We start from the raw sequence: 16,257 nt of genomic DNA on the forward strand, positions 1-16,257 counted from the left end.
AACAATGAGAGTTACTTATGTACATTTTAAAGGAGCACTTAATGGATTTTAAGCAAAAACACATCATGCATACCCTCCTCTTCTGTGGCGCTCCTTGTGCTTGGAGATTTTGTAAGGTAGAGACCTTTCTCCCAGGTTTTCCAGGTTCCTCACAACGGCTCCTCTCTCCATAAGAGCCTCAACAGTGCGCTTCAGCACAGCTGCGGTCTCAGGCTTTAAAAGAAAAAAAAAGAGAAAGCAGGAAATGTACACAAATCTGGTTATTGTTATTATGCAATTAGGAGGGATACCTGTACTTGCACATCTCAGCGCTGGATGAACTCGTTCTGTAACCTGAGAGGGCACGGTGGAAGCAGAAGCAGATGATCTCCTCAGGAAGAAAATTTTTAAGAACAACCAACCAATTGCTCCGCAAACTATGGCAACAGTAAAGCTTCCACCAATTTTGAAGCCAGGCCCCAACAACATGGAAAAGGCAATAGTTAATGGATTTCACTCACCTGGTGTCACTTTGGCTGACCCTTACACAGGTGTAAGTAAATATATATAAAGAGCAATTATGAATTGGCAACAGCTTTAAGGTCCCTGGACCATCAATGCTCGTTAATATTGTTCACCACAATATTTAAAGTGAATAGTGTGGGGGGAACACTAATCCATGGCTTGCTACAGGGACAACAATCAGCACCACATTCATTTTATATTGTCATTTCAACTGCACGTGCGTAACAGATATTTGGACCCTTGGCCAAGTCACTGCATATCTCATTACTTTCGCATAGTCGACATCCAAGCCTTTTTAAGAGTTAAGAAACTGACGTGCAGTAATTAGTCTAACACGCAGAGATTTCACTCTTCAGAAAAACAAGTTTGAGGGACAGGCAGCCAAAAAACAGTAGGTAAAACAGATGCAACGTTTTCTTGCTCACTGTGTATCAGGGCTCTTTAGAGTGCTGAATCATTTCGGTAATGACACTCAACAATACCTATGAAAATGTTAATAAAGTACAAATTAGAATGTTTTGAAAACAACTGCAAACTTACACACTCTCAGCAAGAAGAAGTATTTTAAGAAACACATCTCCTACAGAGAAAGGAAACTAAATGGATGTCCAGCTGAAAACAAACTAAACTGTAGAGCTTTCTTCTGTATTCCTTGCAACACTTCGCATCAAGATACATTCCCAAGTCTACTTGTCCAGTGAGATGGCAATAGCTGTAAATGGAAAAGTAATGAAAGAGCTGATTTTCAGCTTTGTTCAGATTTTATTTTGTTCAATCAGACCACCGTAATAATTTCACTGTCCCTTCTCGGCCAGAAGAAAACTTGTGTAAGCCTTCAGTCACTTAGGTATAAGATGACTGAAAGTTAGTTTCCAAAGTCTAAGGTAGAGATGCACACCTTGACCAAGAAAAAGGGCTGTTTAATGTGCAGGACTCTTAACGGAAATTGGTGGGAAAAGGTGGTATTAGAATCTCACAACACACAGTGCAGCCCATGCTCCGGCATGTGAAATTTCTCTTTCATTTTCCTGAGGGTACAAGGTGATATGAAAGAGTCTCCAAATGCAGAGCAGAGATGTTCAACATAGGAAGTTTTGCAGCACTGACTGCTCTTTAAAAGACCTGAAGTACAGACAGCCTGAAACGTTTTCTTGTTTCCACAGGCTAACTGCCCCGTGGCAGTCAAGAGTCAATCATGGGATCACAGCTACTGCTCCTCACTATCAAGCAGGAATTTTATCCCCCTCTCTCCAGCTGCATAAACTGTTTGGGAAATTTATTTCCAACACAAAGGGCCTAAACAGTTATAAGGTCAAGAAAAATGTCTGGACTTCTTTTTTTTTCCCAATGTATGTTTAGATTGCATTGTAAAACAATTTACAGGGACCAGACAAGTATGTTCACACATGAAGAAACATTGCTACCTTGCCAAAATTCTTCAATGTATTAAATCTATTGTTTCTCACAACAGACAAATACCAAAGGTATCTCTTGTCACTGTGTGAAAAGTTAGGATGAAGGGATTAAGAGAATTTATGGATTATACTATATTAATTTAAATAATAGTTTAGCTCAAAATGAGGAATAACACTGTTTTGCAGTTGATTTAGGATTGCTGCCTCCATCATCATGCATTAGATTTTCAAGTAAACACCTTTCATGCTTAGGACCTCCTTCCCCAAAATGTTTGCAGACCTAATGGGGTCTCCTTACAACTTTTTCTGGCCTCTTGCCACAAAGCAAGCCATTCTCACAAATGTTACAGGCGTCTGAATTTCTGAGATTTCCAAAACTCATTGAGCTTACCTGGAACAAAACCAGTGTGTTCAAAACTTAAGTAGGAGAGAATGACAGATAGACAGGCAGACCACAACTGTACAGCCCTTTGCTAGAAAAACAGCAGAAAACCAATTCTGAAAAATCACGTAGGCGCTTGCCTGTTAACACTACAGCTGATGATGTTGACCAGCTGTTGATGCTGACCACATTAATACTTTCATTCCCCCCTTTAAATCTCTCTCTTGTCTCTCAAATAGTTTGCATATGAGATTCAAATACTAGAGAGTATCTCATCAATATAAGAATTTTTGTCCAAGACTGGATTCTTAATCTTCTCTATATGCTCATATTTTGCACTACTTTTCATCCTCTAATATGGCTGACAACTACCTTCAAGCAGTCACATGCAGTCCTTTCTCTCTCCACAAACCAAGGGGAAGAACAAGCAAATACTATCAAAGAAGAACTGGGAAGCAGCAGCTATGGTATGTAACTCCCTCAGTACTTTGAGCAGTACTCAAGGAGTGGGAAGGGTGACTGAAATCTGTTGGCTGAGCTGACAGGACTGAAGGTGAGGAATAGAATCAAGAAAAGCCAAGTAAGGACATCAAGTAGTGTCTTCACAATAATGCCAGCATTTAGGAGAGAGCATAGAACAAAATCTCTTAATTCTGCATCACACCCACGTGTTGTTTTGCCATAGTGGAAAGTGTTCTTTCAAACTTCTGCTGTTGGAGAAACATCAGTAACAAAGGTAGCAGCTCCGCTTCACTCAACCCTGTCCTCCACGCTCCACAAATGCCAAAAAACAAGGGGAGAGAGGGAAGCAGAGGCCCTTTTCTTAAGACTTGCCCCATGAAGAATTTCTACCCAAGCTCCTTACAGCTGTTTTAGCTCAACTTACATGGCACAAAGGCAAGAGAACCTGGCCCAAACTCTAGATGGGTTTTATGCTGCTTCCATCAACGCAGGATCTCAGCACTCAAACACATCTAAATCAGGAGCTACTGGTGAGACACCCTCATTTGTTGTGAAGCAGCAGTTTTACACAGACAAGCCAAAAAACAGGGTAACAGAGCTGCTAGTGATTTCCATCGCTCAATTCAGCTTCAAGAAAGAAGAACAGGAACAACTGAGTTTGTGAGGCAGGCACCAAGGTACGCACTACTATGCAGAAGGCTTTGCCTTTTAAACAAGAATCTGACGCTGACCATTAGGTTTTTACTTACCCTCATCAGTAAGGGAAATGAACAGTTTTAGGAGAGAAGGGGCAGCTAACCTAACAGCTGTAATATTTTGTGCACCGCAGCACACCTGTAGTGCTTCCAACCCTAGGCTTGAAAATACAGTCTTGGAGAACAGTAGGTTCTGCCATTCAAGCCTTCTCCCACTGTGCCTGCTGTGTGTGGTTAGGTTGCAGAAACCCCCAACGGTGCTCAACTATCGCAGGAGAAATCTGTCAGGTCAATGAGTAAGAATACTGTTCAGTTTACTGTTGCTACTCGTCTCCCACTTACATAAAAAATGCTGAGCCATAGACAGAGCTCTGGTCAAACCATATCTTAATTGATTGAGACCTTTAGACAAACAGCTGTATGTCCAGTGGTGGAGCCATATGACGTAACCTTCTTGACAACCGTGCAGATTTAAGTTAAATGTTATTGGATAACCTTACTGCTCTACATCCCTCATACCCTCAAATGATACATATGCTTATTGTCTCTTTTACACATGCCAACAGATCAGCACATTCCCCGAGTGGCTGCATGTCCAACATGATGTGCAGTTTCTAAACACAATGAAGCCTAAGATCAAGTCCCATGTATTTAAAAACAAAACAAAACAAAACGAACAAGAAAAGAAAGCCACAGATTTCTACATTAGGGACTGTAGAATATTACGTGTTTTTTGCAACCTCTCCACTTGTGGACATACTTTGAAAACATAAACTAATTGTTGGTTTTGAAAGCTTGTCACTGTAATCCCTCTCATTCTTCCTCTCCAAAAAAGATCATGGTTTATCATAGCTTGCCTAAAGCCATCAACCAAACTATATATAGGCTAGGCTTTGCTAACCGTCATATCCACAGACACAGGTTCCTTGGTTTGCCTCAGAGCCAGACCAGTTGAGGACATAGGAAATGGTATTGCCTGGCTCCCAACCCAGGAGCCACAACATTTTTTCCTGAACAGCCAGCACTAATTCCAGTACCACAGATGTGGGGAAGCAAAGGCAAGGGAGAGAAAAGGAGAAAGAGGAAGCTGGTGCCAGGATATCCATGTCAGAGAGCAAGAAGCGCTAGCAAGAGCGCAGAAGCCTTGGTATGTAATTCTAGCTCTGATTCCCCCTCCTGTGTGCATAGTCAAGCCAGAGTCCTTTCAACTGGCTTCACCCTTAGTGAACTTGGTGAACTTCGTTAGTGAACTTGGTTCACTAGCATTCGGCCACAAGTAGTTATCTTGTTCTCAGAAAGGCACAGCCTACGGACCCGATCAAGCTGTGGAAGGAGGAGGAGGGAGGTCACTGCAGGCTGTCCAAGGGTTTTTCCTTGGAAAACTGCTCCTGGAGGAAGGAACTGAAGGACTGTTGTCTACAGATCAAAATTCCCCACCCCTCTACCCCCACATTTTTTTTTAAACTTACAGCTGCCCAGAAGAAACATGATAATTAGCATGTCAACCCTGTATCTGCTGGGAAAAACAATCGCAACAGAGGTGCATTACAAAACACACTTGCTGTGTATCGTTGGCTTTCTCCACGGATGAGGATCACCGCAGCCACTTTTACCAGGCGGCCGCACCGCCAGGGAGATCTTGCGCAGCTGCTGCCGATGCTGCACAAACTACGTGCATCGAGATCACCACGCACCTTTCCACAAAGAGTCCAGTTCAGTTTATTTAAAACTCTGCTATTCCCATGAAGTTATACATAGCCTCAGGTGCCAGGCAAACCACAGCTGAACACCATGCCCTAAGCACTTCCTCCATACCTCTGGCTTCTCCCCTTCTCCTCACCGGTCTTTCAGCTTAGCATAATCATCATCCAAGTGAGCAGAAAGCTGTTTAATGCACAGCCTTCTTCGCATCTCGACAGGCTGTGCAAATGGAAACGGATGGGGGTGCACTGTCAATTACTGCCCAGGATCAAAGCCACAAATGCACAGTAATAACCAGCAAGTACTGCAACACAGCCCCAACAACCGCTTTTTGAGGGAAAGTTATGTACCACCAACATGAGTAAAAACTGTAGCACAGTTTTTAATCAGTCATACAGAACTCACATGGCAACCAGCAAGTGTATTAAAAAAAGGCAAACAGAAAAAAAATGGGGAATACTCTGACAGAAAAGTAACTTCTGTTCTACCGCAGGCCAAACAGACATGAGCTCCTCAGCCATGAAGCTGCAAAGAACAGCTTGGAGGCAGACCAGAAACATGGCAAGGGCTTGAAATAAAGCCTTTGTAATGCTGATGTCTCCTAAAAAACAAGGAGCCACCCACCCAATCCTAAACGGAAGGACAAAACTGTGGCCATGTGAAAGGACTCTGCGCCACTGCTCAATTTTCCATTGCATTAGCTGGCCAGAGGGAGCTCAAGAGAGGACAGAAAGTCAAAGGTATAAAAAACCCCACAACTGGCTAAAAAGAAGCCTTCTCAAGTCACCAATTCTCCTCCAAAAAGATTCTTTAGAGGGAGGAAAGGAAGCAGACACTACCTAGTTTTAGGGCTAGGACTGTACTCAAGTTCTTCTGGACACTTATTCAGTTCAACAGAAAGCACTGAAAGTCAGTGAGAACATCTGAAATTATAAAGAGAAAGAAATCCATCATAATTAGCTTGATTATCCCTTCAATGTAGTAACAGTAGGATAAAATTATCTTTTCTTGGTTGTTAAAGAGTTACAAAAGGTTGTTCTGAGATTATTTACTGAGGTGGAAATCAAACAATACGAAAATCTATGTTTAGAAGAAAGCTGCAATTCAAAAGCAGCAAAACTAGGGGGAAAAAATAACTCCTTACTGTCATTTGCCACATAATAAAACACCAGAAACTTATTAGTGAAAATGATAAAAAAACCACACAGATTTGTGAACTAGCCAAGATCAACACTGCAAAGCTCCTCTTCTTTCTTATGCCAATGAGAAACAAGGGGAATCTGGAAAGAGCCATTTAATTGTCACACCCTGGTTTAGTACACAAGAAGACACAGCAAACAGGAAAAAGTAATCAGCAGATTAAGAATGGACAGCAAAGAAAAAATTAGTGCCCATATTAGTAAAAAAGATAGCCAGGCATACAACACAGCTAGCAGCAGGGTTGTTCTTTATCTGCCTACGGAACAAACTTGAACTCCTGGTGCAAGACGCAAAGCTGCAATTACTACAAAAGCATAAACAATGCAGAACAGCAGTCCTGAGTAGGGTACAACCACTAAAGGGCACATACTATTCATAAAAGATCAAAACAAAGATAAAAGCCATCGATCAAGCAAACGGAAGATACGGGAGCCGTGCTGCACCCCTGCTAAAAACAGCCTGCATGTGACCAGTGAGCGCAATCAGGATGTCCAGAAACTGAGCAACACAAATGCGAGGACTTTGGACGCCTACCTGGAAGTTCAGATCCGGGCAGGGGTGGGGAGGGATCAGCCTAGGGGAAGCTGGACATAGGCCAGCACTAGGTAGGGACAGAGGTTTCTGCAACTACAACAGCACCATTTTCCCAATATAGAATCAGGAACAAATGGGAGAATCCCAGGTGCTCCCGAAAGCGATAACCATTTCGTACTTCCATCAAACATTGAACAAACAAAGAGGTGTGATGCTATTCTAGAAACACATTTGGCAAATGGCAAGAAAGTTATAGCAGGCGAGTCACCAAAAATAAGTTTGGGGGAGTGATCAAAATTGACTCAATCTGAATTAAAAAATAACACCCCATCGTCAAAACAGATCTTTCATTAGTATTTTAATGGGGTACAAGCCAAGGAGCTAGCAACTTCACCTGGTGCAAATATGAAACCCAGGGACTTGGATGCAGAGGAAGCAGCAACTTTCACAGTCAGTGATGCTAGTATCTTTTCCAAAATCCAACTTTCTTTTGAAAAGAATCTAAATTCCACAATATATCTTTCTTTTTTTAACTTGACAGTTAAGATCAAAGGAAATTATTAAAGAAACTGAACTAAAACCCCAGCAATACAAGTACCCTATAAATACCAAGTCACAGTTAAATTAACACATCAGTCTCAACACTGGACATTGCTGAATTTAATTCATTTTAGAGAGCTGATACTCTTGATAATTTCTAAAAAGAACACTAGAAGGTGTTAAACTCCATTTAGAAACTTACCCTTTTCTCCTCAACCACAATAAATTATAATACGGACTTCAATGTAATGCTCCTGGCCAGCTGAAGTCTACTTATCAGAAACAGAAACTTAGTAAGACCAAGCTTACCAGAAACTACAAGTAAGCTTTGATCCTCTCATGACTTTTAGATGTGATTTCATCAAGTTTACTTTATATATTCATTAAGCTTAAATAATCAAGAGTGGGAAAAAAAAAAAACCCACACCACAAAACAAAATAAACAACCAACCCAGACCAACAGAACATGGAGGGAGTTATTTTCAAAAACCTTTTCTCCCTGGCCTTTGAAATGCATAAACACACACACACATGCACACACTCACATATAATTCCTGTTGTTTCCAGATTTGTTATGTTTAAGATGGAAAACAGAAGACATTCCAATGAACAGAACAAAAAGATAACAGCAGGAGCAGAAAAAGGGGAAGGTGAGAGGAAAAGAAGCCTACTCCAATCGCGTGATACAGAGGCTGGACCCACAGTCAAGAAGCCAATGTTTCTTTCACCATCTCTGTACTTCTCTCTGGTAACCTCTGCCTGAGCACGTTGCAATGGGATACCTGGTTGCAGTCTGCCAATCCAGGTCATCAATTCCTCTCCCCAAAACAGTGAGCTGCCAGGTTTAATATACCCTAGGACTTTTACTGACTTCTCAAACTTTCCCTTTGATTCCTCAAGCGTTTGGACTGCAGTTGTCCAGCCTCACGGATCCACCTTCAGAAGACCCTGAGATAAGCAAAATGTAAAGCCACACTCAACGATGCAGCCTAGTCTAATCAAGATCTGAACAAAGTCATCCATAGACAAGTTTGAAAAAGAAAACCTGTGCACGACAGTATTTTTAGACGTACTCAGGATTTTAACTGCCACAGAGAGCAGAAGTTTTGCTCTTTCTTCCTCCCTCCCTATCTTCCAAGATTACAGCTGACTTACAGTTTACTGCTTTCTTGAGAAATCCAGTTACGCTCCCTCTAGATAAGAGGTCTTGTGGTGCAATTTTACCTGGCAAGATGTTTAATATGACTTAATTCCTATGGAAACAGGCTGTGGATGAAAAATAACCCATACAACCCAGCACTAGAATTGAGCTGGAACTTGAGTTTGGAGGCTTATTTCTTGAGAATGTCACCTATGCTACCAAATTTCTCAAGACAAGACTTTAATTCTAGGTAAGATCTCTATTCGTAAACAAGCTCTTTCTTTCAATCTCTCTGTTCTAACTCAACCTCGTTTCCATCTCCATACACTGCCTGTAGGTCTGCCCTAGTATTTTCTCTCATCAACTTACTTTAAGCTTTTCTATCCACCTGCACGTTTAATACCAGCTTGGAAGACTTACAGACACTGACAGAAAGGGTCCAAAAGCGATGGCTGCTATTTCCAAGGTAAGCTGAAGTCCATCATTCCCTGCCCCAAGTGTTCAAAAGGAAAAGGCTGCCTGAATGCAGAGCTCCTTCAGCTGCCTGGCACCTCCATTCACGAGCTTCTCTGCAAGTTAGCGAAGGAATACAAACCAAACCACCGTCACACTGCTGTTGTTACTGTCTGCTTCCCTGGATGCTTCAGGGACAAAGTCAGTGGTATTATCGGGAAGGAAAAGGGCTTTGGTGTGTTGCAAACGGTACACAACGTGACCGGAGCTCACAACCTAAGCCGCCTCTGTGCCACACAATACTGAGCCTGGTACTCTTCCTGCTGTCCAACATGGCACACGAGCAGGCAGCTCCAAACCACGCAGAGGTTCTCCCACTGTAATTGCTCTGGGTGCGTTCAGTATTTTTCAAATCAGCTTTCACACCTCTCTAACTGGGGGAAATCTGTGCAGTGGCAAAGGAAACGGGCACTGCATGGCAAACAGACAAACACTAGCTTGGTTGAGTCACAGCTGTGAAGGCCAAACATTTTTTTACATTCTCTGGGTTGGAGGCTTCCAGCCTTGGAGTGCCAGCAATAGCCCGGCCTTCGGAGAAGTACCTGCAATTGTTCAAAGCATCCATTGTAGCAGTCGGGCATCAGGATATATTCCTAACAAGTCCCCAACACTCCAAACCTAGGGTGTACCGCAAGCACCATCCAGACTAGCCTATGCCACTGAAGAGCTCCCTTCCATGAGTCATCTTTTAAAGACTAAAGATCCGTTTCCTAACACATCACTGTTACACCATCACATGCACCCTTACTGCTGTAGAAGAACAAAGAGTTGGGACTAAGAAACAGCTGAACGTGGTTAGTAAAAAAAAAAAAAAAAAACTTTCCAAAGAGTATGTGAGGGCCACAGCCAGAACTTTTCAATTCTCACACTTTTGCAGAAAAGTAACCATTTTTGGCTCTGAACCAGAATAGCATTTAAGGTTTTTCCACCAATTGGTGTGCACAAGTGAAAGTGAACCTTGACAGTTTCTTGGTCATATTCTCCTGTATGCTACAGCATATATATGAAACTAATTTCCTGGTTCAGATAAGTATTAAAAATAGTTACTGACAAATTAAAGGGTTATAAACACCATGACCATGAAGTCAAATTGTCACCTTATTCCTATCAGTCTGCGAACACCTCAAAAAAAAAAAAAAGTCAAAAAAGCAAATCACTAAGTACAACCTGATTAAATGTGGTTGTTTGACAGGGAGGAAGAGAGCACAGAGCTGAGACCTCCTGGCTTGTTCACTTTCCCGGCATGAGAACACACACAGGGCAAACTAGGACAGCCACATCCAAGGAGGGATAATTCACTTCAGAGCCAGCAGGCAAGAGTGCTCATTACCACCACCTACTCGGGTTTTTCCAGTGAACCCACAAAATGAATGCTGCTGCTGCAGCATTTATTGAACGTGTCCACAACTTGCCTGGGCCAGGACTCCACACCCAAAGAAACAGTCTCAAACATGAGTGAATTGGGGATTAACAGAGTCTTTGCTAACTAATACAAATGGAATCAGCTGATGACAAAGAGGCTTCTTGAACCTCTTTTAAAATCAATGAAATGAAAAGCTGCTCACTGAATAATCACCCAATAAACTAATTAGATAACCAATTAATTAACAGCTAACTAATGAAAACACAGGAGTCCCACTCCCTCATGGAAATAACAAATCCAAACCAAGTCTGCGGGCAGAAAACGGCTTATTTCTCATCCCAAATCTAAAGCTCCCTCTCCAAAAATATGTTTTATCCGTTCCCTCAAATAACAACAGCAAAGCTTCCACTTTTCTTTTACAACACAGCAGCAAAAGAATACCAAGAATAATTCTGACAAATGCAGCATTTTCTCTGCAGCTGAAAATCTGGGTTTAACGTCCTTGTTGCAGTTTTTGCCAACATCCCATCTCTAAAAGAACGTCTTAATGCCCAATCCACAGGTGATTGAACACCAAGCCTGCCCCCCTCCTCGCTGAACCATCATCACTGGACAACAGATAAATCTCGATTCACACCATGCTTTCCACAGCTATTAGTTCAAATATGTCCTTATGGGGCCCAGGGACACAGGGGAGAAGGAAGTGGAAGACTCATGTTTGGTCTCCGCTTACAGAATTGTGTCAACATTTTAATCTTTTTCAAACAAAAATCATGAGAAGGTATCCTTCCCTCCCCAAAGGCAACTATCTAAGCACCAAGTACCACAAGCTGGAACTGCCTCCTACAAGCAAGAAGACAGCATCACACACATCATTCTCAGAGTGTGACCGCTGGCACAGGCTCCTTGGAGGACTTGGGCATCAGGACCTATTTCTAGATCACAGTCAGAAATAAACAGAAGACAGGCACTGAGACATCCAGGCTGGGGCAGTCCCAGAGTGATAGCAAAGCACAACTAGAGGTACTCAAGGGCCCTCCAGAATCAAGTAAGAAAGTGCCTGTCCCACTCAAGAATTGGTTAAGCAGCAGCTGAGCAGGGCATGTAATGAAAAGGAGGGGAAAAACAATTTTAAAAAATTGCAATTTCGCATGATATCCAACAAGGCTGCTCTGCTAAAGAGGGCTCACCCATATTTTGTTTTGCATGCACGTTGCTGCTCTGCAAGGCGCGTCAGACAGCTAGCCTTGCCTTGTCAGCATCCCAAGCTTCAGGCCACAGATCAGTCCAGCCCACCCCACCCTGGCCCCACCTCCCCACAACATGAGTTGGCCTAAAGTTTTTGCAGCCAAACTCTGCACCCACCCATATCTTGGATCTTTAAGTTCTTCTGGCAATTTTTAAGAACATAGTCTGGGTTTGGGGGGTTTTTTTTTGTTTTTTTTTTGTTTGGGGTTTTTTTTGTTTGGTTTTTTTTTTTTTTTACTTCTCTAAACAAATGTCCCCACCCTGCTTCAAGAAGTCTGCCTTTTAATAATGGAGAAAAATAGGAAGTATCTTTATACTGATGGATGCAAGGCTTACTACAAGTAAGAATACATATGGCAATTATGAACAGGTTCTCCAAAATAGCTTCACAAATATCTATGCTGCTGTTAGTTTGGTTTTGTTTTTTTTTTTCCTCTATTTTTATTGAAACTTTGTACAGAAGTTTTAAACATTTCCATACAATACTTTTAGACAGGACAAAATGCCATGGTAAAGGAATGTAAACTGCAAGAAACACAGTCTGAAGTATCCAAATACTCTCTAATAAGAGTTTTAGTTTGAAGACTAATGCAGTAGGCAAAATAATATGCGTACAGTATACAAAGAACAGTATACACAGGGCCAGCAATGCTAACTATGAAAATTTTGCATCAGATTTACTTCAAAGATTTATAGCAATATGATAATTCTATACACTAGACCAAAATTAATTTATCATACATCGTTTCTATGACAAAAAGCTTGTCATTAAGGACAGTAGCAACTTACAATATAATTAAGCTGTATTAATCTCATTAACACTTCTAAATCTATATTCCTACTACAATAACTTTTTTCGGTATATTGTCTTATAAGATCTTAACAGACCTTTAAATAACACTTTACCAAAAGAGACCTGGATCCATTATAGTGATCTTATCTACATGCCCATTTGGCTTATTTCAAAAAAAAAAAAAACAAGGGACAAGGAAAAAGGCAGGTTTCAAATGCTATATGATATCATTTGGTTTTGGTCTGAAATGTATTTTAGTTGAATAGTTAAAAAAAAACCAAAAAGGCAGTTCATTAACTGGTATTTTATATAAAATCTGCAGAAAAATACAACAGCAACAAAAACCAAAATACTTCACAGATATCTAAAAAAACATTATATCAGAGATACAAGGTAAAGCAGCATCACTTTGACACTGTGCTTTAAAAATAAGATGAATGAAGAGACTGCTCTAGTGATATTAGAAAATTTGCTTTCTTCTTGAAGAAGACTACTAACATTTTGCACAGCAACTATTTTTATAACCACCTCATTTAAAAACGTGTATTCATAGACACAGAGAATTGTCATATCATTACCATTTTTGCTCAAAGTGTCTGACTTTACACAGTGAAACTGATAATGCTAAGTGTCACCAGATGTCACTATACCATGAATTCAATATTAGAACAGAAGTGAAGCAAATGCCTTTAAACCAACACCATAAAAAGAAATAATAGAAAGTGTTTTGTAAACAAAACAAACCACTTTGCAAAACAAGAGAGTTCAGAGATCTCACAGTGAAATCAGAAATCCTAATTATATATGTTTACATTCTAGGACTACTCTTTACCTTAGGCCAATTAAAGCACATTAAACCATTTAATTATATACAAACATTTTCTTTAAAAAAAATTTAAAACATTGCACACAAGTCTGCTTTTTAACATCACATAACAAGGTTAGTTTTATTTTCAAAACAATTACATTTAAGGGCACAGAACATACAGAATACCAAATTAACAGATGAGTATTTTTGCTTCGCTATACATGCTAAATCCAAAGATTTCCTCAAGAAAGCTAGAGCTGAGCAACTCCAACCTCTTCCATGTATCCTGTTCTCTGAACGGGAGCATTTCCCAACACCTCCTTTATCTTAGGATTTAAAAAAATATATATATAAAAAATAAAGCTGTACGTTTTAAAGTTGTAAGCATCTTCTGCTTTAAGTGTTCGCACAGAGATCCTTTGACGGCTCTGTTCGCTTCACTGTAACCTTGTGGGAAATCCTTTCCACTACTCAGTTACAGTACTCTCATGACTTGCATCAGAAGTCTCATGCTGGCCCTTCTGGGACTAGGGTGAAAAGGGGAACACAGAAGTAGAGAAGTAGAAAATACGCAAGCGGTATACTGAAGGCCATTTTAATTTCTTACAATCTCTCACTGTTTCCTTTCAGGTATTAGTAAAAGCTAACAGGAAAAATTACAAAAACAACAACAACAAAAAAAAAATCAAACTTTGGCAGAGAATAGCATCAAATCAGTCATTTAAAAAAAAATTAAATAAGATTAGTCTCCCAGAATGTACTATTAAGCTCTCAGGAAGCCTCTTTTTTTTTTTCTTTTTAAATAAAAGGCTTCTATCCAGTTTCTGGGAGAAAACTCAAATATCTTAACAGAAAAATAAGTTAAGGGAAATAACAACAAAAAAGGTGACATTCCAAAATAAGTTTTTCAAGACCGTCGTTCTAAGCTCAAGGCAATAAATAAACCAATCGCTGCAAGACAGAAGCACGTGTCCTCCTGGATCTACCCCCACACAACTAGCCAGTCCCACCAAGACGGTGGCCAGGCATTAAAATTTATGGAACTGACTGTCCATCATGGGAGACACTTTGTAGTTTTACTGGACCAAAAAGTTGGTGTTTAAGCCGAAATGTATTAACCTGGGTTAAACACCTCTTCCATGTAGATCACAATCAGAAGATTAGCAAAGGCATGTTTACGCTATAAAAAAAAATCCTCAAGCAACCTCTTATACTAAGGTTTGTAACAAAGGGCAAGGTACTTACTCACCGGTAGACAGTTTGCTTGAAGCCTTGTAATTTATATTTTTTTTCTCTAGGAGGGTCTTTTATTAAACGGTTATATACAAATAACATTAGCAATTTCTATGACCTCCAAGACATGAAAAGAGAATACAACTGAAGAGGCCGGTATTAGGCAGAGAGTAGCATAGAAACAAATTTTTAAATGACTGCAGAGAAGCAGCACTGGAGAAATAATTTGCTTAAAAGCTTCTTCACAATAACAGGTTCAAAGATAGGGGGATGCAAAGTATTTTTTTTTTTTTTTAAGATCCTGACTGACTGCCAATTACTGCTATGATTAATTCAGCAACTTGTTAGTTTAGCAAAAGTGAGAATACATTAACTGGGAGATGGAGCATCTCAGATTCAACAGTTAAAGGCTGCACCGTACATTTGCGTAGGATTGTGACTCCCCCCCCGCCACAGTCAATGGATAATTTCACCATGGATCTGACTGTAGTTATATTGAACAGAATACAGGCATCCTGTGCACTAACTCTTTAAACAGCATTCTCTTTAAATAGCAAGTGACTTGGGGGAGAAGAAAGGAGGAAAAACAAGCTGGGAAAAGCCATTACAAGCAAACCACTCTTCAGGTGGCAATAAAAGCCATGCCTTCAGCTTCCTAACCACGTAAGGCACCCTGGGAAAAAAGCAAGCACAGATGAAGCAATGGCAGCCAAGCAAAAGGGTCCCTGAGCTAACCTGGCTTCACAGGTTAGGTGGCGATACATTTGTTAATATTGAGAGCAAACAGGACTGGTCTGGAAAATCCAAGTATCAGCCACTGATAGAAAGACATGCCAAGTTACTGAGGGACAGCGCCTGGTACACTAGTCTCTCTCCCTGTGCCAAACTAGGCGTATTAGCCAGATCCCAGCCTTTTCGAGAAGATATTGTGGGTCTGAGACTTATCTTTACCCTCCTCAAGTTATCTTTTCATCATTAGATCAAATTTTGCCCTAGATTACTTCATCCTGCATAGAAACAATTAACTGTGTTTTACATCTGTCTTATAGTACCATCCTTCCCAACCCAGCCCACTAACGAAGTAATTTAAGATGCCATTAACGGATTTCACACAATTTTACTACATTTTTACCATTATTACAATTTAATTTACCATTAAAACAGATCTAAAGTATTCTTCTGAACGAAGCCAGCCACACAAACCACAAGAAAACGTGTCTTGTCACACTGGTATTAACATCAAGACTCAGGTATGGTAACTATCCCCTTCTACGCATATTGCAACACCACTCCTACACTTATTACTGTATTTCCAGTTAAGAGTAGTCTACTTTTCACCGGCTACAACTAAACAAATTGAAGAAAGGTGTGGCATCTCAGCCTCTGTTTGAAGTCTTGGAATGAATGGGAGTCCATTGATTCAAAAACAACAAAACAAACAAAAACCCCACAAAAATAGAAGTTAATCACTTTATCTGAAAATATGTATTATACATCCTACTACTAAAAGCTATTTGGACAGCCTGCAGCTTACATCACCACTGCACTGGAAAGAAAACTTTCTTTAGCAGTCAAAGGCAGGATTAACACCCAAATCTCATCTCTACAGAACTACTTCACCCATAGGGACCAATTCTTCATTATGTGCCAAGGAAACATTGCTGGACCCTTGAATCAATGCTATTGAACCGTCAGCATGGTCCCGCAGACCGTTTTTGGCCTAGC

General features: G+C 40.6%; 1 protein-coding gene across 1 annotated transcript in view; it reads right to left on the reverse strand.

Moving 5' to 3' along the window:
• MRPS6 (mitochondrial ribosomal protein S6) overlaps positions 1 to 16,257 on the reverse strand; it is a 46,591-nt gene that overhangs the window by 12,256 nt on the left and 18,078 nt on the right. Inside the window, exon 2 of the mRNA XM_086477730.1 lies at positions 74 to 213. Within this exon, the coding sequence (XP_086333856.1) occupies positions 74 to 213 (140 nt within the window). The remainder of the gene's footprint in view (positions 1 to 73; positions 214 to 16,257) is intronic.

Source organism: Leptosomus discolor, chromosome 1 (assembly GCF_034619465.1).
Source record: "Leptosomus discolor isolate bLepDis1 chromosome 1, bLepDis1.hap2, whole genome shotgun sequence".
Lineage (NCBI taxonomy): Eukaryota > Metazoa > Chordata > Aves > Leptosomiformes > Leptosomidae > Leptosomus > Leptosomus discolor.